The sequence below is a fragment of the Ranitomeya imitator genome, chromosome 6 (genome assembly GCF_032444005.1).
Source record: "Ranitomeya imitator isolate aRanImi1 chromosome 6, aRanImi1.pri, whole genome shotgun sequence".
Classification (NCBI taxonomy): domain Eukaryota; kingdom Metazoa; phylum Chordata; class Amphibia; order Anura; family Dendrobatidae; genus Ranitomeya; species Ranitomeya imitator.
Window position 1 is genome coordinate 245882591 of NC_091287.1, and position 26923 is coordinate 245909513.

General features: G+C 44.1%; 1 protein-coding gene across 1 annotated transcript in view; it reads left to right on the plus strand.

Annotated features, from left to right (window-relative positions):
- Positions 1 to 26923, plus strand: part of LOC138642420 (dynein axonemal heavy chain 5-like) — a 546381-nt gene that overhangs the window by 15033 nt on the left and 504425 nt on the right. Inside the window, exons 3-9 of the mRNA XM_069730567.1 lie at positions 251 to 351; positions 464 to 652; positions 1555 to 1629; positions 1719 to 1820; positions 8036 to 8107; positions 8321 to 8422; positions 15590 to 15776. Coding sequence (XP_069586668.1) covers positions 251 to 351; positions 464 to 652; positions 1555 to 1629; positions 1719 to 1820; positions 8036 to 8107; positions 8321 to 8422; positions 15590 to 15776 — 828 coding nt within the window. The remainder of the gene's footprint in view (positions 1 to 250; positions 352 to 463; positions 653 to 1554; positions 1630 to 1718; positions 1821 to 8035; positions 8108 to 8320; positions 8423 to 15589; positions 15777 to 26923) is intronic.

Here is a 26923-nt window from a genome sequence, read left to right on the forward strand (position 1 = left end):
GTATTTTACCTCAGTATTTGTAAGCCAAAACCAGGAGTGGAACAAATAGAGGAAAAGTATAATAGAAACATATGCACCACTTCTGCATTTATCACCCACTCCTGGTTTTGGCTGAGAAATACTGATGGAAAATACTGACCAAATACTGATAGTGTGACGGCAGCCTCAAACTGTAGTACATTTATTAGCCTCACATGTCCAATACTTTTTTGATTTACTGCATTTTATCCATTTTCTATGTGATTGACAGATGCAGACACCAAAGGTCAGAGACGTCGAGGGGCAGGAAAGAGAATGAGCTTGGCACCAGGATCCGCCAATACCGTGTCCTCTCCAACTGCACCGATTCCAGTAAGTAGCCGTTTATATTTTTACCTACTGTACAAAGAGTAACTACAGATAAAAAAAAAAAAAAAAATAGGTATACAAAAATGATTTTTTTTTTTACATTTTTATTTTACAGCCAACAGGGAAAAAGAACAGTGTACTTTCTAATGAAGCCAGGAAAGAAATGGCAAAGCTAGCAAAAGTTACAAAGGATGAGAGAAGAGCTCAGTTGGATGCGAGACATAAATATTTGGTCTCCAAACTGGCTGATGGATTGGGGATTGGGGAAAATGAAGTGGAAGACTTTCTCATTAATGATGACAAGGTAAACTCTTGGCCAATACTGACACCTGGTGGCGGTGTGTAGTCTTACAGGTTACATCCAATACACATAATACAATTCAGAATTATTATCTTTATATAAGGCCAACAGTAACAAAACCACAAGTTACAATAAGACAAAAGAGGAGCAGAAAAAAAATATAAAGTAGGAATTAGAAAATCCATTTGCTTACTACCAAAACTTATGGAGGGTTCAGAGCTGAATGTATCTGTAAGATGTAGAAGATACCCGGGAAACACAACAGCAGTTATGGGTATAAATCATGTACAAATGTAAGGCTCTGTCCACATTTCTACTAAGAAACACTTAGACCTCTGTTTATCTGGTTTCTTTAGACTTCATAGAGACTACGCAAATTGTTATGCCATAAATGCGTTTAGAAAACTCCCACCAAAAATAAGAGAACAAAACTCATGCAGAACCCCATATATTCACCTATATAATGCAAAATGTGTCATGCATGGATCTTATGCCCCCCGGTTTGGACAGCACTGCCCAGTCTATTGACTCTGGGTTTGGAATATGCCTGATGTCCTGACTTATAGCTCAGATGGACACACTCCGTGCCATACTGTATGTCACCCATAGGCGCAAGTGCTAAAAAGAACGTATACTATGCGAGACTATTACTCAGATGGAGGCCACTCACTCATTGGCCTTCTTGTGGTGAATGCCGCCCTAAAGACACAGTTGGGTACAATGGGAGCTTTCCTGGCACATATGGCAAAGATAAACTTATCCCCCCCCCTAAAAGTATCCGTATGTTAGGAACACCATTTATGGCATAGACTGGACGCCCCCAGGCGCTCCTCATCAATTCCTACTCATTTGTTATGCTAACCGAAATGATATCCCTGTGTTCAGATGTGTTTTCTTCTTTACAGTTCAGCTTGATAGCTGATTTTTTTGCTGCTAATGGATCAAAAAAGCTTATCTTCTTTTACCAAGAAGTTTCTCAGGTATGTTCACTAATGTAATGTCATGCTTTATTACTAAGTTATCCTTACATTTCGCATCATAAGCATATCCGCCTCATTCTGTTTTATAGCCAGGTAAGACAAATATTCCGATGTGGACGGAAGGAGCAAATCTGAATGTCTCTTATACAAACGTACAGAAGAAGCTTTTTATCACCATGGGCTCCAGTGAGGTACATGTCCTTCTTATCAATACGGTGGAAATATTATATTAGATGGTGCAGAAGTTGGTATTCTCATCTCTACCAATTGTGGGAAAACCGGTCTACACCAAAGGTGGAGAGCATCACCGAAAGAGCCGAACGTGCTGGGTTATACTGTTTTTGTAACTCACATAGAGATGAATGGGAGTTATGGAAGCTCAGGCTAATAGAACAGAAGTATATGTTAATATTTTACTGGGCCAATTGTTTTTAGCCATTTCTTCACATAGTTAACATTAGTCACCATATCTACTTATTCTTAATGAACAACTATTGCAACTAGCTGTATTATTTTTTGTAAAAGTTATTTGTAATATTTCTCATACTAGTAGTTGAAATTCAAATTCGCAAGATTCTCTGAATTTTCCCAGAAAATTTGATTAACATGTTCATCACAAATCAAAAATATTTCAAAGCCCTGAAAAAAGTTTGACACTATTGTTGTTTTCTCACACAGTAATTTTCTTTACTGTTGTTGCTGTCACACACTATTTGTACTGTTTCTTCAGTGTTTTATGACATTCTATTACTATTTTTATGGTTAAGATGTGAACTGTTACATTCTCTCACTATCCCTATTCACTACAAAATGGCTGCTGCATTCCCTGCCTTTTCATTATATACAGACTATTTTAGTTCCTCTTAAACCCTTCGCGACCGTTGATGCAAGTTTACATCATGGTTGGATAGGGTTTCACGACCTATGATGTAAACTTGGTCATGGCGATAGAGACACTGAAGGAGAAGGAAGTCCGAGAGAGCAGACAGAGAGGTCTGGCAGCCACGAGGGAGCTGCAGCCTCCAAAAGGACAGATAAGTTGAGGGGTTGTGTGGTGGAGCTTCAGAGGATAGAAGCAAAGGAGAGGAACAGGGCTCAGAGGGGAACTGTGACCGGGCACCCTCAGAGCCGAAGCGCAACACCGGGTACCGGGAGCCCGAGTCCTTAGTGGAACTGTAGGACACTTGACCGAACCAGAGGGCTGAGAACTTTATGGGATTGGCCCACACCACACCTGATATGCAGCAGTACCTGAGGAGCCCTGGGCATGATAGAGCCCCTATAAAAAGGCTCAAGCTGCCCGTCATGCAGGTACCTGTCTCAGGACAGGGGGAATAGAGGATTTTGCAGAAAGCTTCAGGCAGCAGGGACTTCATATACAGCAAGCGCTAGTTGGAAAGGCTCACGGATCTTGACTGGAAAAAGGGAATCTTCCATTGCCTCTGAGCCGGCCGGGCCATGCCATCACCCATGCCTGGTACCCTGGACTGTGGCCTGCTAACTACAGTAAACCAGGAAAAGACTTACAACTTGTGTCCTTTACTCATTTTACCGGCCTACACCATCATCGCCATACAATTCAGGACCTCTGGCGACCCCGCTTCACCTGTGGGAAGCGTTTCCATCATTGCTACGACAACATCCCCTTAGAGGACCCCTTTAAAGCAGCATCGGTCCCACTACTGACCGAACACCACAGTGGTGTCACGACAGACTTATTTACAATACCTCTTTAAAGTCTGTACCCCTTTTATTGGACGCCCAGGGCCACGGACCGGGTCGTAGCCCCCGTGACATCCCCTTTAAGAGAGACCGGACCCGGTGCCGAGTACCCCACTGCCCTGGTAGGGCGCTCCACTTCTGACAGCGTAACACTTAGGGTATGTATCCACGTTCAGGATTGCATCAGGTTTTGGTCAGGATTTTATGCAGGTAAAATCCTGACCAAATCTGCACCAGAGGTCACTGGCAGGTCACCTGCGTTGTCCTTGCGTTGTTTCTGCAATGTAAGGACATGCTGCGTTCTTAAAAGACGCACCGCATGTGCGTTTTCGCGGGTATGCCGCATGCGTCTTTTAATGCATAGTGGAGACGGGATTTCATGAAATCCCCTCCAATATGCTGTAACATCTGGACGCTGCATTTTTGATGCTGCGGCTCTACGCAGCGTCAAAAACGCAGCGTTTCCTGAACGTGGAAACATACCCTAACAGGTATAATGTATTGCAATGCTAGTGCATTGCAATACATTATACCAGCAATCAGAGTAATGAAAGTTAAAGTCCCATAGAGGGACTATGTAAAAAAAAGTAAAACAAATGTAAAAATATGAAAAAAAAGCCAAAAAAAGTGAACATATGTTTACATAAAAACAAAAATAAACAAAAAGTTTCATATTTGCTATCGCCTCATCCGTAACGACCCAAATTATAAAACTGTCACACTAGCTAAACCCTTCAGTAAACACCTGCAAAAAGCAATGCTTTTTCATCATGCTGCCAAACAAAATGTCTAATAATATACAATCAAAAAGTAAAAAAATTAATAAAAATAGTATAACTGAAAACGTCATCTTGTCCAGAAAAAAATAAACCATGATACAACTGCAATAGCAGAGAAATAACATTTTTATAGCTCTCAGAACATAGCAATTCAAAAACAATTATTTTTTTCTAAAAATCGCACTGACCCAAAGAATATCATTTCTACCACAAGGAAAACGGCATAAAAAAATAATTCAAAAAGCAATCCCCGAATGGCAGGATTTTGTTCATTCCGTCTCCCAAAAATTGGAACAAAAAGTGATTAAAAAATGTTATGTGCCTGAAAATGGTACCAATTCAAATGTCAACTTGTCCCACCAAAAAAAAGCCCTCATGTGACTCAGAAATATAGAAAAATTATAGCTCTCAAGATATGGCAATGTAAAAACATGTTTTTTGTAAAAAAAAAAAAAAAAGTCTTTTAGTGTATGATAACAGCCAAACATAAAAACAATATAAATCTGGTATCGCTGTAATCACATCAACCTGAAGAATAAAGTCATCTACTCACTTATACCACACATGGAACGGTTTAAAAAAGAAATAAAGCCAATTCTTCAGCTACTGTTGATTTGTTCATTCTGCCTCCCAAAGATCACAGTAAGGCCAGGATCACACATATGCGAGATACGGCCGAGTCTCGCAGGTGAAAACCCAGTTCTGGCACCGGCACTCCAGAGCGGAGCGTGCAGCCGCACAGCAATACATGGAGCTGCACACTCCGCTCGGGAGTGCCGGCGCCAGAGCTGGGTTTTCACCTGTGAGACTCGGCCGTATCTCGCGTATGTGTGATCCTGGCCTAATGCTCGGCTCACATTTATCCTGTGCTCTACGCTGAGTGCTTACATCTGGGTTGCCGTGTAAATCCCAGAAATATGGGATTCAGACAGAACGTCCAGTAGAAGATTCCCTATAATGGGGTATATGGAGGCACTGTGGACCCTGTCTGGTCTATGATTCAGTGGTGTCTGTTTTTTTAAAGCGTGGTCGACCACAGTTTTGTGCACCTGTGAAATGTGAAATGGACATCGGTGACGCCAGAGGGGGGTTAGAGTAACTCTGCTGCTTCATTATAGTGAATGGACCCATAAGGGGTTTAATCTGAATCTCATCATTTGGAGATTTTGATGGAAACCCTGATGTAAATGTTCAGCGTAGAGTGCAGGATAAATGTTATCCAAAATATTATGTAAAATGTTCCCAATTAAAGCTTCAACTCAATCCACAAAAAGAAAAGCAAGTCCCCACTCAGGTCAATGGAACTAAAGGGGCTTCTACCTTACTGGTAACACCAAGGCTCTTGAAAAGCAAAATGGCTCCTCACCCCTCAAAAGAAACCCAGTGAATTCTGCACTCCCAAATACTAATGCCCCCCTCCCCCTTGTGAGCTCCACAGTGTGGCTAAAGCCTCAGTTAGCATTCACGTCTGGCAGTTCTGTAGCGATAAGAGCCCGCCTAACTTATAGGGTCCACGCCTCCAGAAGCACAAGCTGGACACAATGCATGGGTACTACAATGTATTGACACTGCAATGTACTGGACACTACAATATACTGGACACTACAACCTATTGGCATTGCAGTGGCAGATTTGCAAGTTTCACTCAGCAACATCCATTGCTGCTTGTTTCTGGAAAACACCCATGCAGTCAAAATTGTCAATACTACTGGATATAAATTCCCAGAGCAGTGTAATTTCCAAAATGTAGTCACTTGAAGGGGGGGGGGGGGAGGGGAGGGGGGATTCTGCTTGTGGCACTTAGGGGCTCTATATAATGAGTTTGCATAGCCTTTGCTGGTTATCAATTATAGGTGGACCCTACATCATTTTTTAAAGGGTCCTCCATTTTAATAGCCAGTAAAGGTTAAATGTGAGCTGTTATTAATAGCCTGGGAAGCTCCATGGGTATTACCCCCTTCCCAGGCTATAAACATCGGCCCCCGGCCCCAATTTTTTTCAGAAAAAAATAATCTTTTATTAATTAAATACATGTAAAGTAAGCTGCACACACACTGTAATAATTGTATTTGTCACAGACATCTGTATATGTATCTATTCTATATGTATTTACTGTATGTAATCCATCTCTTCTATCCTGTCGGCTCCTGCTGTGATTTTACAGTACATGGCAGATGAATTGCCGGCTTTTCTTCTATCTATGTTATATATGAACATATATATGTGTGTGCCACTGACATCTATATATCTATGTATTCTATGTGTATATATCTATTCTATCGATTCTATTCTAACCTGTCACTGTGATTTTACTGTATGCGGCACATGAATTGCCGACTTTACAAAGGAAATCTGTGTGTAAAAATTGGACAGCACTCACATGGTCCTAGCCCTGTGCGATTTTTTTTTTTTTTTTGTCGCACTTTTAGGCTTGCATTGCCGAGTCTCGGATGATATACCAGTACAATCGCAGCATGCTGCAATTTTACACGCACATCAAATACGCCTGAGAAAATAATCTATGGGCAGCTCACATCACCGTTTAACACTGGTCCGAGTGTTTTCTCATGGAACGCCTGCCTGGGCTGTGGGGCACTCGGTACCGGGTCCAGTACTTAAGGGGATGCATCATGGCGGCGACCCAGTCCGTGGCCCTGGGCGCCCATGTAAAAGGAATATTGATTAAAGTTTATGAACGTGACGCCACCTATGGTATTCGGTCAGTAGGGACCGATGCTGCTTAAAGGGGTCCTCTGGGGTGAGAAATGCAGTAAAGAATGACGACACAGGTTTGCAGTCTCTTTACCTGGTTTACTGAAGCTTCAGGCAATCGCAGTCCAGGGTACCAGATCACAGGACAGGCAGGGTCCGGCTGGCTTGGAAGCAAATCCAGAGTCTCCTTCACCAGGTGGAGATGAAAGCCTTCCTCAAAGCGCGGTGGTGTTGTAGTCCCTTACTGCCTATGGCTTCTTATAAGGTCCTCACAGTTCCTCTCTGTCCCCCATAAAGGTTAGGACACAACCCGTATGACAGGTGAAGCAGGCCTTTTTATAGGGTCTCTATTACGACCTGGGCCCTATAAGTATCACTGGTATCTATCTCCTGTGCCTTTTCTCTCCTGCACACTTTCCACAAGTTGTTCGTTCTTTCTAAGGCTACGTTCACATTTGCAGTGCGTCGGGCACAACCGCGGTGACCCATGCGCCCCTATATTTAACATGGGGGGCGCATGGACATGCGTTGTGTTGCGTTTTGTGACGCATGCGTTTTTTGGGCGCAAGCGTCAGGGCGCAGAGGATGCAGCAAGTTGCATTTTTTTTGCGCTATAAAAATGAACGCATGTGTCACAAAACGCAGCATTTTGCATGCGTTTTTGCGTGCGTTGTGCGTTGCGTCGCCGACGCAGTACACAACAACGCAAATCTGAACGTAGCCTTAGTTCTCTTTTCTCCAGGAGCTGTAGTACCTCAGACTACATGGCCCCTTCAGAACTTCTGACATTCTATGTCTGCCCTCTTTCCTGTCCTCTGACAGTCTGCTCACTAACTCACCCTTTCCCTCCAGACCAGAATGTATTTATAGGGGAGTTCACCCTAAACCAGGTTTAGAGCTCCCCCTTTTGGCCTGGAGTATGAACGTGTTGTGTGTATGTGATTACCTGGTGAAAAATATCCTTCATCACCTCCAAGCGTGAGATCACTCTACCCATGAGGAGAGCAGTGCCACTGTGACGACCAGGACCCTGGGGCATCACACTCACATAGCACTCGGCTGTATTCTATGGTAATGTAACGCCGAGCGTCTTGTGACCCTTCTTTAACTGATACAATGTTCTGCAATGTTTTCATTCCGAAACATAAGGGAAATAGGATGCAAATATAAAAGGTAATTGTCTTTAATTTCAGGGGTTAACCGGGACGTGCCTCTTCTTTTTGCGCACAACAGATAAAGCAATCACTACAGCCAATATTATCCAGGTGAGATTTTATGCTATGACTTATAGTGTTGATCAAGAAGACACATGGCTCCTCGTGCAATCTACAAGGACCCATATCTGCTACTAGGTGCAAAGTAACTCACATTAACATTCAGAAATAATAACTGAATATTTGGCATTTCTGAATAAATATGATACAGTGACGACTATGATATAAAAGTCAGAACTATAACATCTATCACTTATATTTCAGGAGGTGAACTTCAGTATGTTTGAGTGTACAAATGGCAACATACTCCAAGGCCTGGAAATTTTACTTGCTCAGGTTTTGGTGCCAGCACTTAAATGTCAGGAGGTAAGATAATGTATTGGTCTGTCGGATGACACAGTTCAAGAACTGCATATTTTGTGTTAGTTTTAATGACAAATTTGCCATTTTCTAAACTTTTAATTACAAGTGATATTCAGTCTGAGGCCGGGGTCACACTTGCGAGTGTGATGCGAGAAACTCTGGGTGCAGTGGAGACTCACTTGTCATAAACAGATGCTTTTCCCACTACTATGGGTAGGATGCAAAATTTAAATTATGCAGCTATGCACAAGCACTTTGGTTACAATGTTTTAGCAATTGGGTGATCATGATAATTTGTATTTGTAATCGCAGAGCTGTAGGAGAGATCAGCGCAACATAGGGTCTTATCCGAGGAGTACGGCAGGTGATAAAATCAAATTTACACTCACCTTTTATGAGTATCTATAAAGCATGTAATGAAGCACATCAGCTGCAGCTGATCCACAAGTCATTAAGTGACCAAAAGATATCCAGGAAAGAAAGGAGAGGTTTGTGGATGATTTCCACGCTTGCTGATCAATTGATGAGACATATATCCCAGATTGTCATACGAAAGATATACGTCTCATCATTGATCAGCAAGCGTGGAAACCATCCACAAACCTCTCCTTTCGTTCCTGGATCATTTATATTTGTGGGATAGTCTTCCAGACACTCCAGACTAGCGTTACCATATGTGTGCCCTGCATCCCTGACTATTAGGGTGGTAGGCTATAGTATTCATATTGTGCTATACTCGATTATTGATTAAGGGACACCAGGGTACATAGTATGTGGTTACTGTTATCCTTGTTTGTGTCTTGTCATTTGTGTCATTTTACAATACCTTTTTTCAATATAATAAAATTATTGATGTTTTTGTCATAAGCTCCTAGTTTGATTGCATTATATTAGTAGCCTGTAGTCCACAATTGAGTGTTGGGGCAGGAAGAGTATGAAATAAAACAGAGTACTATAAAGTGCTAGTGCTTAGACAATAAAAGCCTATACTAGTAGAGGCTGAATGCAGGTATACTGATTTAACAGGTAACAGTCTGTATATGACAGTCATAAGTACATGCCACTATTGACAAATAATAACAGTGCTTAGTGCACAACTGCATATGCATAGGGGCTGCTGGGGAGGTATTCCACATGGGAAAATATGGGTTAGGCCTGGTTCACATTAGCGAATGTGTACGCAGCGTATACCTGCATACCGATCCGCATGCATCTTGCATACATATATTTAACATTGTGTATGCAGTGACATGCGTTTGAATCATGCGTTTGCGTACACATGCGTCGTTTCGCAGTTTGCGGCAAAAGCAACATGTTGCATTTTTTGAGGTGTCAAATATGCGCAGGCTTGCGGATGCAGATGAGTGCGCCAAAACAACGTATTACTGTCTATGGGAACGCATTGGTACGCAAGGACATGCATACGAATGCGTACTTCATAATGCGCATGCCCAGGAAATGATTTCACCACCTCCACCATGCGCATAAACAGCACAAACGCATGCCAAGCGCATTTAAACGCATGCACACACAGCATTTTATTTTTGGCGTCATGCGCAAGATGATGCAAAGTAAAAACGCAGCGTCTGCATGCGTTTTGACTTGCGTTTGTGCATGCAGATGATACGCTGCACACAGAGATGCTAATGTTAACTTAGTCATAGGGATGATTGTGTATTTTTTGTTAGATGCAGTTTTTACCTGTACATATGTAGTCCTCCACTTAGTACTGTTATTATTGTTTTTCCTATTGATTTTGTCTTTAAATGTATATATACATGTGTATGCCTTCTTTTTGATATAATAAAAAAAAAAACTTGTTATATTTTATTGGTGGACTATTGACTCAATGTTTTCAGTAGTTAATTCCATTATGGAAGTGTCCATGTCACGGCCACAAGGGTCAGTCCAGCAGACAGCGCAACGACCACCAACAACGGGATGGGAAAAGGGGAAGGAAGGCCCTAATGGGTAGGGAATTGTCACGCTCATGCCCTGACTGGTGGGCGTGAGCTCGGGGGGTTTGTGGCCCCACTGAGCCACTAACCAGACTTCACTGGAAGGGGCGTGACTATGACAGCTGCCTGGGTTTTCACTGGAGCCTCTGATGGTGAGGTCAGACTTGTGCAGCAGGCAGCTGCCAGGTGCTATTCCAGGGTGGTGTCTGGCTGTGGCTGCTGATCCCACTTGGAGAACAGGAACGCTAGGACAGGTGCGGGCATCAGGCAGGACTGGCAGAAGAGTACGGTTGAAACTCAGATGAGTAGGCTGGCACAGCTCAGACACAGGGCTGGCAGCCACATGGCAGAGAACACAGGGCTGGCAGGCACGGCAGAGAACACAGAGCTGGCAGGAACACAGGACTGGCAGGGATGGCAGGAGCACAGGACTGGTTGGTGTGGTGTATGAAGGAACAGGTAGGGACCTGTTCACACAGGAGGTGCAGGTATGGATATGTAGTATGAAGAAACAGGTAGGGACTTGTTCACACTGGAGGTGCAGGTAAGAAAACAAGCAGAAAGGAATGAAGTATGAAGGAACAGGTTGGGACCTGTTCACACAGGAGATGCAGGTACGGAAACAAGCCAGAAGGAAAGGAGAATGAAGGAACAGGTTGGGACCTGTTCACACAGGAAGAGAAGTTCAAGGCTGCAGATAGGAGTGGAACAGCAGCAAGAGATAGTGTAGCAACAAAAGCTAAGCAGAGCAGAACCGCAAGGAATGCGGAGAGGAGCTGCAGCAAGAGATTGCTGCAGCAGCAAAGCAGAGCAGAACCGCAAGGAATGCGGAGAGAAGCTGCAGCAAGAGAATACTGCAGCAGCAGAAGCTAAGCAGAGTAGAACGGGGCAGAACCGCAGGAGTGCAGAGCAGAGGTAAAGCCACAAAGGTACAGAGCAGGCAGAGCCGCAAGAGTGCGGAGAATAAGCAGACTGAGAACACAAGGAAAGACACAACAGGGAAGGCAGCCACAGACAAGGAGACAGGTAGGACAAAATACAGACAAGGCAATGGAACAAGACACAAAGACAAAGACACAGGGACCAGGATATTCTGCCTCCTGGAGGGCGGACAACAAGATCAAGGCAAGAACACAGCGAAAGACCACTAGAGAGGGAGTAACACAGAGCAAGGCCTGGCAAACTCAGAAGCAAGACACAAACTGAGCTAACACATTGCACAGGCCCAGTCCACTGGGTGGAGCTGCACTAAATACTGGAGGCCTCTTGGTAATTGGTCAGTAACAGATTAGACAGGTGCACCTGATTTCTATAAGAACCAGAGAGTTCAGGCGCCGCCCCCCTATACACACAGCCAGGAAGCATGCAGAGGGCAGAGGCACAGAATATGGAGCTGTCAAGAAATAGAAACCGCATCATGACCTGGAGCAGTGGGTAAGATAGTGTGAGAGATGAGATGCCATGCCGTGATACCAGCAGAGTTGTTACAGGAATGAGGGATGTGAGCACCTCCTAACTCATCCTGTGCCTATCCCTGAGCTCCACTAATGCTCTATGTGGGTCCTTCCCCCGCCATCATCATGAACCTGTCCCTATCTGTCACCTCACTTAACTCTGGCTAGTGCAAAGGCCAGCAAGGACGGTAGCCTACAGATAGTACAAACACAGGGGATTTTGACAAGCTTGAGACAGATATGGGAAAATACACAAGTAACTTAGCTCCAGGCACCGCCGCCAAGCTCCACACCGCAGAGGACAAGAAAACAGGACCCCGAACTCCACAGAAGTAGCAGATTCAGCACTGACACCAGAGAGCTGCGTTTCCGCGCGTTTTTTTCCGCAGCATATGCACTGCGGATTTCGTTTCCCATAGGTTTATATTGTACTGTAAACTCATGGGAAACTGCGGATCCGCAGGTGCGGAAACGCTGCGGATCCGCAGCAAAATCCGCAACGTGTGCACATACCCTAACTCTATCACCAACAGTCAGCTGATGCATCATGAGACTATTTAAAAGATGGTGGGAGTGGTCACCATTCACATCAGCTCACCTAGCAACTCGGCAGCTTGCAGCAAGGAAAACTGACATTAACCCACGAAAGCAAAAAACAACATTTACATTAAAGTAGAGCCAGAGCTTATACTATAGACCCCCTTATTTGAGCCATAGGGCTACAGACATATTGATTCTAATATGTTTTCTCTTCTGATGATACTGTTTCAATGTCTACCTTATTGTAGTTATTAGAGAAGAGTAAAACTTTAGAAATTCAAATTCGTCAGCTTCTCAGAATTTTCCCAGAAAATTCAATTTGTAATGAATCAATTCACCGCAAATGAAAAGTACTTCAGTGCCTCCAATAACTCTGAAAAGACTGTATGGCACTATTATCTTTTCCTCATACATTGATATCTGTCACACACTATCTGGGCAGATGCCAGAAGTTTCAATAGATCAATAGATCAATGTTTATTTTACTCATTTATATAGCGCCATTAATTCCACAGCGCTTTACATACATTATCATCATTGTCCCCATAGGGGATCACAATCTAAATTCCTTATTAATATGTCTTTAGAGTTTCATGCAAATGAATTGTCTGGTTTGGTTTCATAAGTCCTGTGCCAAGACTCATTAAAGGATCGATATTGATTTTTAGGATTGCTACCTGCAATAGATTGCACTAGAGTTCCTGTCATCTTCCTTGCTGAAGAGGATATTTGCATAAATAAATTCCCTGAGGAGCATTGAATGGCCTATAAGTCTCCTCATGCTGACTTGGCTCACTCAAGTAGAAACTTTGCCCATTAGAACCTCAGTCAGAAACCTCTCACCCAAATAATCCAGTACTCTTGCTTTGCACTGATGAAAGGCAACCACCCCCAAACACGTTTCTGCAAATTAACTTTCTGGTTTGCCTTCTTATAATAAGTCATGTGGCAAAATCCTTTAGAAGGGTCAATATTGACTGTTAGTATTGCTACCTACCATAGGTGGCACTAGTGTTTCTGTCCTCTTCCTCTCTGAAGAGACTATTTGATTGCTACACTCCACTTCAGTTGGTCCTATAGTTAACCCCTTGTTACCACACAGTGAAGATCTGGCACCAATTTGCAAATATACAGTACCTTGCGAAAGTATTCGGCCCCCTGGAACTTTTCAACCTTTTCCCACATATCATGCTTCAAACATAAAGATACTAAATGTAAATTTTTGGTGAAGAATTAACAACAAGTGTAACACAATTGTGAAGTTGAATGAAATTTATTGGTTATTTTAAAATTTTGTGGAAATTCAAAAACTGAAAAGTGGGGCGTGCAATATTATTTGACCCCTTTACTTTTAGTGCAGCAAACTCACTCCAGAAGTTCATTGTGGATCTCTGAATGATCCAATGTTGTCCTAAATGCCGAATGATGATAAATATAATCCACCTTTTGTGTAATCAAGTCTCCATATAAATGCACCTGCTCTGTGATAGACAGTCTCAGGGTTCTGTTTGAGGCACAGAGAGCATCATGAAGACCAAGGAGCACAACAGGCAGGTCCTTGATACTGTTGTGGAGAAGTTTAAAGTTTTGGAAATCATTTGGTATCCAAATCCGGCTTTAAACATCCCAAGGAACACTGTGCAAGCGATCATATTGAAATGGAAGGAGTATCCTACCACTCCAAATCTACCAAGACCCAGCCATCCCTCTAAACTTTCATCTCAAACAAGGAGAAGACTGATCAGAGGTGCAGCCAAGAGGCCCATGATCACTCTGGATGAACTGCAGAGATCTACAGCTGAGGTGGGATAGTCTGTCCATAGGGCAACAGTCAGTCGTACACTGCACAAATCTGGCCTTTATGGAAGAGTGGCAAGAAGAAAGCCATTTCTCAAAGATATCCATAAAAAGTGTTGTTTAAAGTTTGCAACGAGCCACCTGGGAGACACACCAAACATGTGGAAGAAGGTGCTCTGGTCAGATGAAACCAAAATCGAACCTTTTGGCAACAATGCCAAACTATATGTTTGGTGTAAAGGCAACACAGCTTATCACCCTGAACATACCATCCCCACTGTCAAACATGGTGGTGGCAGCATCATGGTTTGGGCCTGCTTTTCTTCAGCAGGGACAGGGAAGATGGTTAAATTGATGGGAAGATGGATGGAGCCAAATACAGGATTATTCTTGAAGAAAACCTGATGGAGTCTACAAAAGACTTGAGACTGGGACAGAGATTTGTCTTCCAACAAGACAATGATCCCAAACATAAAGCAAAATCTGCAGTGGAATGGTTCACAAATAAACGTATCCAGGTGTTAGAACGGCCAAGTCAAAGTCCAGACCTCAATCCAATCGAGAATCTGTGGAAAGAGCTGAAAACTGCTGTTCACAAACGATCTCCATCAAACCTCACTGAGCTCGAGCTGTTTGCCAAGGAAGAATGGGCAAGAATTTCAGTCTCCCGATGTACAAAACTGATAGAGACATACCCCAAGTGACTTGCAGCTGTAATCGCAGCAAAAGGTGGTGCAACAAAGTATTAAGTTAAAGGGGCCAAATAATATTGCATTCACCACTTTTCAGTTTTTGAATTTCCACAAAATTTTAAAATAACCAATAAATTTCGTTCAACTTCACAATTGTGTTCCACTTGTTGTTGATTCTTCACCAAAAATTTACATTTGGTATCTATATGTTTGAAGCATGATATGTGGGAAAAGGTTGCAAAGTTATATAGGGACAAATGCTTTCGCAAGGCACTGTATAACACATTTTATCAATGATCTGCATGCTCCACTTTAATTCGCTTTGCCAACATAGCAGATCAGGCTAAATTGTGTATAGATTTGGCTTGGTAAGACTTAAAAAACAGCGGTTTTTCATAAAGATTTGTATACAGTATGATTCCAACTCCCAACATTAGCAACTCCGCATAAAGGAAAGAGCTACACATCCCTTCCATACTCTTACTGGTAGTTTTAAAATATAAGAAGTAATTACACCGAAATGGATCCTCTTCACTTTGAAGTAGAGGGAGTTCTGAGTTTCTTGACTGTCTATCCGAGACTGAAATGTCGTTCCTGTGGTTGTCATGTTTCGGAACGCTTCACAAGATCAGGTTACATACATATAAGCCTATAGGTGCTATGCACATAACTTTGTGTCATTTTGTTCTTCTTTTAAATGTCTCTCATTTCTTATAAAAAATTTTTTAGAACTGGGGGGCTGTGAAGGATGGACTCCAAAACTCCCAGATTCAAGAATTCTTAGACTCTTTGGACAAGTTTGTTGCAACACTGTCATCAGCAAAAAATAATCTTGATGGAAAAATTGAACTTAAAAAGGTGGACAGCAGCAATCTTCTGGAAAACCTACAAAGTCCATCGGACTTTATAGCTGCAGGTACATTTCTGTTTTATTTTGGATTTCAAGTATATGATAAGCTATATGAAGCAAAATCAAAAGGGGTTACATAATACATTTACCTGCAGGCACGACAATGATAAGAACCCGTATACTTTATATGACTACAGACATGAGGTCTTGTTGGTATCATTCAGTGGGATCTGCCAAGAAAGTAATAGCTATAAGACCTCATGTCTTGATCACTGAGGACTGAAGGGGTTATAGAAGCAACCCCTATCTCTACCATAGTTCGTAAATGTTGCGGCCAATAGTGACTGCAGTGCCTAAAGGGGTAAATTGCTTAGATCCAAGTTGCCTCCAATCCTGGTATCTAGAGCTGCTACCCATCTGTATGTTACACCCACATGCTGCTCTTTATGGAGAAGGTTCGGCTCCTTTCATCACCTACAGGACATGAACAGCACTGAATACTGGACTGGATGTAGCTAACACTAAAGAGATTGTCCACTTTGGAAGAGAAGAAGTGCCACTTGATAATAAGTTAATCACAAGTTGTCTCCCTGCAGGGAACCTTAGGGTACCGTCACACTATACGATTTACCTACGATCACGACCAGCGATATGACCTGGCCGTGATCGTAGGTAAATCGTAGTGTGGTCGCTGGGGAGCTGTCACACAGACAGCTCTCCAGCGACCAACGATGCCGAGGTACCCGGGTAACCAGGGTAAACATCGGGTTACTAAGCGCAGGACCGCGCTTAGTAACCCGATGTTTACCCTGGTTACCAGCGTAAAAAAAAACAAACAGCACATACTTACATTCCGGTGTCCGTCAGGTTCCTTGCCGTCTGCTTCCCGCACTCACTGACTGCCGGCCGTAAAGTGAAAGTGAAAGCACAGCACAGCGGTGACGTCACCGCTGTGCTCTGCTTTCACTTTACGGCCGGCAGTCACAGTGCGGGAAGCAGACGGCAAGGGACCTGACGGACACCAGAATGTAAGTATGTGCTGCTTGTTTTTTTTTACATTTACGCTGGTAACCAGGGTAAACATCGGGTTACTAAGCGCGGCCCTGTGCTTAGTAACCCGATGTTTACCCTGGTTACAAGCGAACGCATCGCTAGATCGCATCGCTAGATCGGTGTCACACACACCGATCTAGCGATGCCAGCGGGAGATCCAGCGACGAAAGAAAGTTCTAAACGATCTGCTACGACGTACGATTCTCAGCAGGATCCCTGATCGCTGCTGCGTGTCAGGCACAGCAATATCGTAACGATATCGCTGGAACGTCACGAATCGTACCGTCGTAGCGATCGAAATGGCAGTGTGTGATGGTACCCTTAGCAATCAGCTGTCAGTAAAGGGAGAATTTATCCAAGCTTATTCAGCAGTTTTTTTGTTTTCTAAATATTGCACGTTTTTTGGCATGCCATTTTTGCTTTAAAAAAAGAGTGACTGTAACAATTCGGAGGTGTCTGCACATGTCGCGTTTTGCTGCTTTTTCCCACGACAAACGCAGCTTTTTACTGTCCCACGATAGTGAATCAGCTTTCTGAAGTTGCTTAATTTTTGCTTGCATACTTGAAGCTGTTTCAAGTCTGCAGCACGTCAGATCTCTGTGTTTTTACAGCATTTTTCACCCATTATAAGAAATTGGGAAAAACATATAAATAAACATAAAATTGCATGAAAAATGCCCGTTTTTATGCAGTGTGCTTCTTCCAAGAGACATGTTTTTAATGCCGAAATATTTGCAGCAAATACTTAACATGCGCACATACCCTTATGCTGTTCTCACCACTTTTAAAATTTAGTCATGGTCAGCTGTTGAGCAAAAAATAAAAAATTTGCTACTATAGGGATGTTGCTTAAAAAGTCATTTCCGACAGAAGTGACATATTTTAAGATGCACCAAATTTATGATACATTGTGCAATACTTTGATAACTGTATCTGATTACTACATCCTGTAGCTGCACAGATTACCATCACAGGGAATGGTGCAATGGCGTTACCTCTCAACACTGTGTACAAATAGAATCAGCCCTCTTTCCTACCAACAACCTCATACCTCTACTTGTGCCTTTCCTGATTTGCCCCTCTTTACCTCATTATCTAACTGCATGTTTTTCTACTCTAAGGCCAGAATTCATCAAAGTGATTGAGACAGAAAATCTAGCCACAAACTTCTTATCACTTTTGTCGTTTTTACTCCACTTTTAGCTAGCTTTGCCAAAATGGGTGGAGCTGGCAAGGAACGATGGCTGGACAAAGGAAGGTGACACGTGATTTTATTCATGAGCTGTGGTGAATACAGTCATGGCCAAAAGTGTTGGCACACTTGAAATTGTTCCAGAAAAGGAAGTATTTCTCCCAGAAAATTATTGCAGTTACACGTTTTGTTATACACATGCTTATTTTCTTTGTGTGTATTTGAGAAAAATAAGGCAAATTGGACATAATTTCACATAAAACCCCCAAAATGGGCTGAACAAAATTGTTGGCACCCTCAACTTAAAGGGAACCTGTCACCCCCAAAATCAAAGATGAGCTAAGCCCACCGGCATCAGGGGCTTATCTACAGCATTCTGTAATGCTATAGATAAGCCCTGATGTATCCTGAAAGATGAGAAAAAGAGGTTAGATTATACTCACCCAGGGGCATTCCTGCTGCGGTCCGGTCCCGCGCCTCCCATCTTCTTGTGATGATGTCCTCTTTTTGTCTTCATGCTGCGGTTCTGGCGCAGGTGTACTTTGTCTGTCCTGTTGAGGGCAGAGCAAAGTACTGCAGTGCGCAGGCGCTGGGAAAGGTCAGAGAGGCCTGGCACCTGCGCACTGCAGTACTTTGCTCTGCCCTCAATGGACCATGACGCCCATCGGATCGGACCGCCCACCCAGGTGAGTATAATCTAACCTCTTTTTCTCATCTTTCAGGTTACATTGTGGGCTTATCTACAGCATTACAGAATGCTGTAGATAAGCCCCTGATGCCGGTGGGCTTAGCTCATCTTCGATTTTGGGGGTGACAGGTTCCCTTTAATAGTTGGTTGCACACCCTTTGAAATAACTGCAATCAATCGCTTCCTATAACCATTGTGGTATGGCAACTGGTCATGTGGTTAATGGGCGGTATGTATCACAGAGGTGGGTGGCCCTGTGATGGAAGCCTGATCTACTGCTGAGGGTTTACTATACATTGGGAAGGCTTCTAGGTGACTTGGAGAGATTGGTGGGTCCAGTCACCTACATACCCCACCCAAGGGGGTGTGTCTAGAGACCCAAGATGGAGTCTGTGTGTTTGTGCATGGGCAGCAGTGCTGGCTAGTGTGAGCCCGTGTGTGAGATGTATTGGAAGGATGCCTCTGAGAGTAAGAGGTATCCGGGCACCTGTGCGGACATCGCTGACAGTTAACGGACACTAATCCATATCAGGCATACTAGGGCTCAGAGAGGGTTCTATGAAGCCGAATGGCTGCCGGATGGTGCACGGGTTGCTGTGTGTTACCAAGTTCTTGAAGAGAAGTTTATGCTGTGCACTAATAAACCAAATGGACTTTTTAACCCTGAGAGTCTCGGTACATTCCTCAACGACCAGCCAAGTGAGTACTCCCCGTCCACAGATAGTGGAGAAATACTACACCATCAACAAGCTTCTTACACCTCTCAACTGGAATTTTGGACCACTCTTCTTTTGCAAACTGCTCCAGGTCTCTCATATTTGAAGGGTGCCTGCTCCCAACAACAGTTTTAAGATCTCTCCATAGGTGTTCAATGGGATCTAGATCCAGACTCATTGCTGCCCACTTCAGAACTCTCCAGCACATTGTTTCCACCCATTTTTTGGTGCTTGTTGAATATGTTTGGGGTCATTGTTCTGCTAGAAGTCCCATGACCTAGGGCACAAACCCAGCATTCTGACACTAGGCACTATATAGCGAACCAAAATCCTTTAGTAATCTTCAGATTTCATGATGGCTTGAAGACAGTAAAGTGTTGTGAATTCTGTGGCTGAATTCACTCCTGTGGTCACAAGTGGTACTGCAGCTTCTGAGCTTCCTCCCTCAGGTGTTCTGGTGAGCTCGTTGGCTGCTTTGTTATTTAACTCCACCTGATTCTGTCTTCCTTGCTCCTTGTCAATGTTCCAGTGTTGGATCTGAGCTTCTGGATCTTTCCTGTGGCCTGCTGCTCTGCTTAGATAAGTGCTTCTTTGCTTTTGTTGCTACTTTTTCTGTCCAGCTTGTCATTTCGTTTTGCTGGAAGCTCTGAGACGCAAAGGGTGTACCGCCGTGCCGTTAGTTCAGCACGGTGGGTCTTTTTGCCCCCTTTGCGTGGTTTTTTGCGTTAGGGTTTTTTGTAGACTGCAAAGTTCTCTTTGCTATCCTCGCTCTATCTAGAATATCGGGCCTCACTTTGCTGAATCTATTTCATCCCTACGTTTGTCTTTTCATCTTGCTAACAGTCATTATATGTGGGGGGCTGCCTTTTCCTTTGGGGTATTTCTCTGAGGCAAGTCAGGCTTGTTTTTCTATCTTCAGGCTAGTCAGATCCTCAGGCTGTGCCGAGTTGCATAGGTAGTGTCAGGCGCAATCCACAGCTGCCTTTAGTTGTGTTTAGGTTAGGTTCAGGTATTGCGGTCTACAGAGATTCCACGTCTCAGAGCTTATTCTATTGTTTTTGGGTTATTGTCAGATCGCTGTATGTGCTCTGATTGCTGGCACACTGTGTCACTGGATTGCCTACATAACAGTACAAGGAGCCTACCTAATGATTCTCAATAGAGGGAAAAAAGAAGTTCTGACACCTTTTTTTTTTCTCAGCTCTGTGTTCAGTCTTTTTTTTTCCCCTAGACATTTGGGTGTTTCAGGACACAGGTGTGGACATGGATATTCAGGGTCTGTGCTCTTCAATGGATAATCTCGTTACACATGTACAAAGGATTCAAGATACTATTGATCAGAAATCTATGTTAGAACCAAGAATTCCTATTCCTGATTTGTTTTTTTGCTGATAGAACTAAGTTTCTTAATTTCAAAAATAATTGTAAGCTATTTCTGGCCTTGAAACCTCATTCTTCTGGTAATCCTATTCAACAGGTTTTGATTATTATTTCTTTTTTGCGCGGCGACCCTCAGGACTGGGCATTTTCTCTTGCGCCAGGAGACCCTGCATTGAGTAATGTCAATGCGTTTTTCCTGGCGCTCGGATTACTTTACGATGAGCCTAATTCAGTGGATCAGGCTGAGAAAAATTTGCTGGCTTTGTGCCAGGGTCAGGATGATATAGAAGTATATTGTCAGAAATTTAGGAAGTGGTCAGTACTCACTCTGTGGAATGAATCTGCGCTGGCAGCTTTGTTCAGAAAGGGTCTCTCTGAGGCTCTTAAGGATGTCATGGTGGGTTTTCCTATGCCTGCTGGTTTGAATGAGTCTATGTCTTTGGCCATTCAGATCGGTCGACGCTTGCGCGAGCGTAAATCTGTGCACCATTTGGCGGTATTGTCTAAGATTAAACCTGAGCCTATGCAGTGCGATAGGACTATGACCAGAGTTGAACGGCAAGAACACAGACGTCTGAGTGGTCTGTGTTTCTACTGTGGTGATTCCACTCATGCTATTTCTGATTGTCCTAAGCGCACTAAGCGGTTCGATAGGTCTGCCGTCATTGGTACTGTACAATCCAAATTCCTTCTGTCCATTACCTTGATATGCTCTTTGTCATCGTATTCTGTCATGGCGTTTGTGGATTCAGGCGCTGCCCTGAATCTGATGGATTTGGATTATGCTAAACGTTGTGGGTTTTTCTTGGAGCCTTTGCGGTGTCCTATTCCGTTGAGAGGAATTGATGCTACACCTTTGGCCAAGAATAAACCTCAGTACTGGACCCAGCTGACCATGTGCATGGCTCCTGCACATCAGGAAGTTATTCGCTTTCTGGTGCTACATAAACTGCATGATGTGGTCGTGTTGGGGTTGCCATGGCTGCAAACCCATAATCCAGTATTGGATTGGAACTCTATGTCGGTATCCAGCTGGGGTTGTCAGGGGGTACATGGTGATGTTCCATTTTTGTCTATTTCGTCATCCACTCCTTCTGAGGTCCCAGAGTTCTTGTCTGATTATCAGGATGTATTTGAAGAGCCCAAGTCCGATGCCCTACCTCCGCATAGGGATTGTGATTGTGCTATCAATTTGATTCCTGGTAGTAAATTCCCTAAAGGTCGATTATTTAATTTATCCGTGCCTGAACACGCCGCTATGCGCAGTTATGTGAAGGAATCCCTGGAGAAGGGACACATTCGCCCATCGTCATCACCACTGGGAGCAGGGTTCTTTTTTGTAGCCAAGAAGGATGGTTCGCTGAGACCGTGTATTGATTACCGCCTTCTTAATAAGATCACTGTTAAATTTCAGTATCCCTTGCCATTGTTATCTGACTTGTTTGCTCGGATTAAGGGGGCTAGTTGGTTCACTAAGATAGATCTTCGTGGTGCGTATAATCTGGTGAGAATCAGGCAAGGAGATGAATGGAAAACTGCATTTAATACGCCCGAGGGTCATTTTGAGTATCTAGTGATGCCGTTCGGACTTGCCAATGCTCCATCTGTGTTTCAGTCTTTTATGCATGACATCTTCCGTGAGTATCTGGATAAATTCCTGATTGTTTACTTGGATGACATTTTGATCTTCTCAAATGATTGGGACTCTCATGTGAAGCAGGTCAGAATGGTTTTCCAGGTCCTGCGTGCTAATTCTTTGTTTGTGAAGGGATCAAAGTGTCTCTTCGGTGTGCAGAAGGTTTCATTTTTGGGGTTCATCTTTTCCCCTTCTACTATCGAGATGGATCCGGTTAAGGTCCAAGCCATCCAGGATTGGACTCAGCCGACATCTCTGAAAAGTCTGCAAAAATTCCTGGGCTTTGCTAATTTTTATCGTCGCTTCATCTGTAATTTTTCTAGCATTGCCAAACCATTGACCAATTTGACCAAGAAGGGTGCTGATTTGGTTAATTGGTCTTCTGCTGCTGTGGAAGCTTTTCAGGAGTTGAAGCATCGTTTTTGTTCTGCCCCTATGTTGTGTCAACCAGATGTTTCTCTTCCGTTCCAGGTCGAGGTTGATGCTTCTGAGATTGGAGCAGGGGCGGTTTTGTCACAGAGAGGTTCTGGTTGCTCAGTGTTGAAACCATGTGCTTTCTTTTCCAGGAAGTTTTTGGCTGCTGAGCGTAATTATGATGTGGGCAACCGAGAGTTGCTGGCCATGAAGTGGGCATTCGAGGAATGGCGTCATTGGCTTGAAGGAGCTAAGCATCGCGTGGTGGTATTGACTGATCATAAGAACCTTACTTATCTCGAGTCTGCCAAGCGCTTGAATCCTAGACAGGCCCGTTGGTCGTTATTTTTTGCCCGCTTTGATTTTGTGATTTCGTACCTTCCGGGCTCTAAAAATGTGAAGGCGGATGCTCTGTCTAGGAGTTTTGTGCCCGACTCTCCGGGTTCATCTGAGCCGGCGAGTATCCTCAAGGAAGGAGTCATTGTGTCTGCCATCTCCCCTGATTTGCGGCGAGTGTTGCAAAAATTTCAGGCGAATAAACCTGATCGTTGTCCGGCGGAGAAACTGTTCGTTCCTGATAGGTGGACTAGTAAAGTTATCTCTGAACTTCATTGTTCGGTGTTGGCTGGTCATCCTGGAATCTTTGGTACCAGAGAGTTAGTGGCTAGATCCTTCTGGTGGCCATCTCTGTCACGGGATGTACGTACTTTTGTGCAGTTCTGTGGGATTTGTGCTAGGGCTAAGCCCTGCTGTTCACGTGCCAGTGGGTTGCTTTTGCCCTTGCCGGTCCCAAAGAGGCCTTGGACACATATTTCGATGGATTTCATTTCTGACCTTCCCGTTTCTCAAAAGATGTCAGTCATTTGGGTGGTCTGTGATCGCTTTTCTAAAATGGTCCATCTGATGCCCTTCGTTATATTGCCTTCCTCCTCTGATTTGGTGCCTTTGTTCTTCCAGCATGTGGTTCGTTTGCATGGCATTCCTGAGAATATTGTTTCTGACAGAGGTTCCCAGTTTGTTTCAAGGTTTTGGCGAGCCTTTTGTGGTAGGATGGGCATTGACCTATCTTTTTCCTCGGCTTTCCATCCTCAGACTAATGGCCAGACCGAAAGAACCAATCAGACCTTGGAAACATATCTGAGATGTTTTGTTTCTGCAGACCAGGATGATTGGGTGTCCTTTTTGCCGTTGGCTGAGTTCGCCCTTAATAATCGGGCCAGCTCGGCTACCTTGGTCTCTCCATTTTTCTGCAATTCTGGGTTCCATCCTCGTTTCTCTTCAGGACAGGTTGAGTCTTCGGACTGTCCTGGTGTGGATTCTATGGTGGACAGGTTGCAGCAGATCTGGACTCAGGTAGTGGACAATTTGACCTTGTCCCAGGAGAAGGCTCAACTTTTCGCTAATCGCAGACGCCGTGTGGGTCCCCGACTTCGTGTTGGGGATCTGGTTTGGTTATCTTCTCGTCATATTCCTATGAAGGTTTCCTCTCCTAAATTTAAACCTCGTTTTATTGGTCCGTATAGGATTTCTGAGATTCTCAATCCTGTGTCTTTTCGTCTGACCCTCCCAGACTCCTTTTCCATACATAATGTATTCCATAGGTCGTTGTTGCGGAGATACGTGGCACCTATGGTTCCATCTGTTGAGCCTCCTGCCCCGGTTTTGGTGGAGGGGGAATTGGAGTATATTGTGGAGAAAATTTTGGATTCTCGTGTTTCTAGACGGAAACTCCAGTATCTGGTTAAATGGAAGGGTTATGCTCAGGAAGATAATTCCTGGGTTTTTGCCTCTGATGTCCATGCTCCAGATCTTGTTCGTGCCTTTCATGTGGCTCATCCTGGTCGGCCTGGGGGGCTCTGGTGAGGGTTCGGTGACCCCTCCTCAAGGGGGGGGGTACTGTTGTGAATTCTGTGGCTGAATTCACTCCTGTGGTCACAAGTGGTACTGCAGCTTCTGAGCTTCCTCCCTCAGGTGTTCTGGTGAGCTCGTTGGCTGCTTTGTTATTTAACTCCACCTGATTCTGTCTTCCTTGCTCCTTGTCAATGTTCCAGTGTTGGATCTGAGCTTCTGGATCTTTCCTGTGGCCTGCTGCTCTGCTTAGATAAGTGCTTCTTTGGTTTTGTTGCTACTTTTTCTGTCCAGCTTGTCATTTCGTTTTGCTGGAAGCTCTGAGACGCAAAGGGTGTACCGCCGTGCCGTTAGTTCGGCACGGCGGGTCTTTTTGCCCCCTTTGCGTGGTTTTTTGCTTTAGGGTTTTTTGTAGACTGCAAAGTTCTCTTTGCTATCCTCGCTCTATCTAGAATATCGGGCCTCACTTTGCTGAATCTATTTCATCCCTACGTTTGTCTTTTCATCTTGCTAACAGTCATTATATGTGGGGGGCTGCCTTTTCCTTTGGGGTATTTCTCTGAGGCAAGTCAGGCTTGTTTTTCTATCTTCAGGCTAGTCAGCTCCTCAGGCTGTGCCGAGTTGCATAGGTAGTGTCAGGCGCAATCCACAGCTGCCTTTAGTTGTGTTTAGGTTAGGTTCAGGTATTGCGGTCTACAGAGATTCCACGTCTCAGAGCTCGTTCTATTGTTTTTGGGTTATTGTCAGATCGCTGTATGTGCTCTGATTGCTGGCACACTGTGTCACTGGATTGCCTACATAACAGTAAAGGCACCCAGTGCAAAAAAGCCCCAAAACATCTTTGAACCACCACCACATTTGACTGTAGGTGCTGTGTTCTTTTATTTGTAGGCCTCATTTCGTTTTTGCTAATCAGTAAAATGATGTGCTTAGCCAAAAAGCTGTATCTTGGTCTCATCTGTCCACAAGACGCTTTCCCAGTGTCACGTCGCTGTCGCTGCCGCACTTCACGTCCTGTCATACTTACCTGTCCTCGGTGTCCCGGCGCTTGTCCTCCTCTGCTGTGTCTTCCTGTCAGCGCTCGCTGCTGCCCTTTGCTGTCCATCGGGCGCAAGCGCATGCCAGGTTCAGCTCTGCGCGTGCGCACTACTAACTTACCGGCCGGCACCTTTCTTCTTCCTCTCTTTCACCCTTGAAGACTATCACCTGGAAGTGCTGCTCTGTGAAGGTATATTAATCTGTTTCTGTCCACTCTTCCTTGCCAGGTGATCATTTGTTTCTTCCAATACTCTTGGCCGCACACTTGTCCTGGTGTTCTCCTTTGCCCTGCTTCATCCTTGGTTTCTTCCAGCGCCAGATCCTGTGTCTCTGCAGTCCCGTGTCTCCTCGTGACCCTGCAGTCTCGGTACCTCTACAGTCCAGTGTCTCAGTCCTTCCGTGTCTCTGCAGTCTCAGTATCCTTGCAGCTCCGTGTCTCAGCCATCCGATATCTCCGCAGTCCCTGTATCTCTGCAGTTCTGTGTCTCAGCCTTTCTCGCCACTCTGGTGTCTCTTCCGTTTCCTCTGGTTCCTCATCTCCATTTTGTCTCTTTGTCGGTCTTGGTCCTCCAGCTTCCGTGGCGATAGTCCTTCACGGGCCTGCCCCTAACTCTCCCTGTATAGGGGGCGGTCCACCTGGTCAGCTCGTCCGTGAGGAGATCGTCGTCACGGTCCAGAGGGTCCACTAATTAATTTCTCTTGTAGAATTGTCACACCCAGAAGGATTTTGGCTTACTCATGTACATTTTGGCAAACTGCAGTATAACTTTTCTTATGTCTCTGTGTCAGAAGTGGGGTCCTCCTTGGTCTCCTGTCATTGCGTTTCATTTAATTCAAATGTCGATGGATAGTTTGCGCTGACACTGATGCACCTTGAGACTGCAGGACAGTTTGAATTTCTGTGGAACTTAATTCAGGCTGCTTATCCACCATCCAGACTATCCTGTGCTCCAACATTTCAACAATTTTTCTTTGTCGTCAACATCCAGGGAGATTAGCTATAGTGCCATGGGTTGTAAACTTCTTGATTATGTTGCGTACAAAGGACAAAGGAACATCAAGCTCTCTGGAGATGATCTCTAACCTTGAGATTGTTCATATTTTTCAACAATTTTGGTTCTCGTTTCTCTTCTCTATCTGTTCTCCATACTTAGTGTGGCACACATGGACACACAATGCAAAGATTGAGTCAACTTCTCCCCTTTTTATCTAGCTTCAGGTGTGATTTTCATATTGTCCACACTTGTT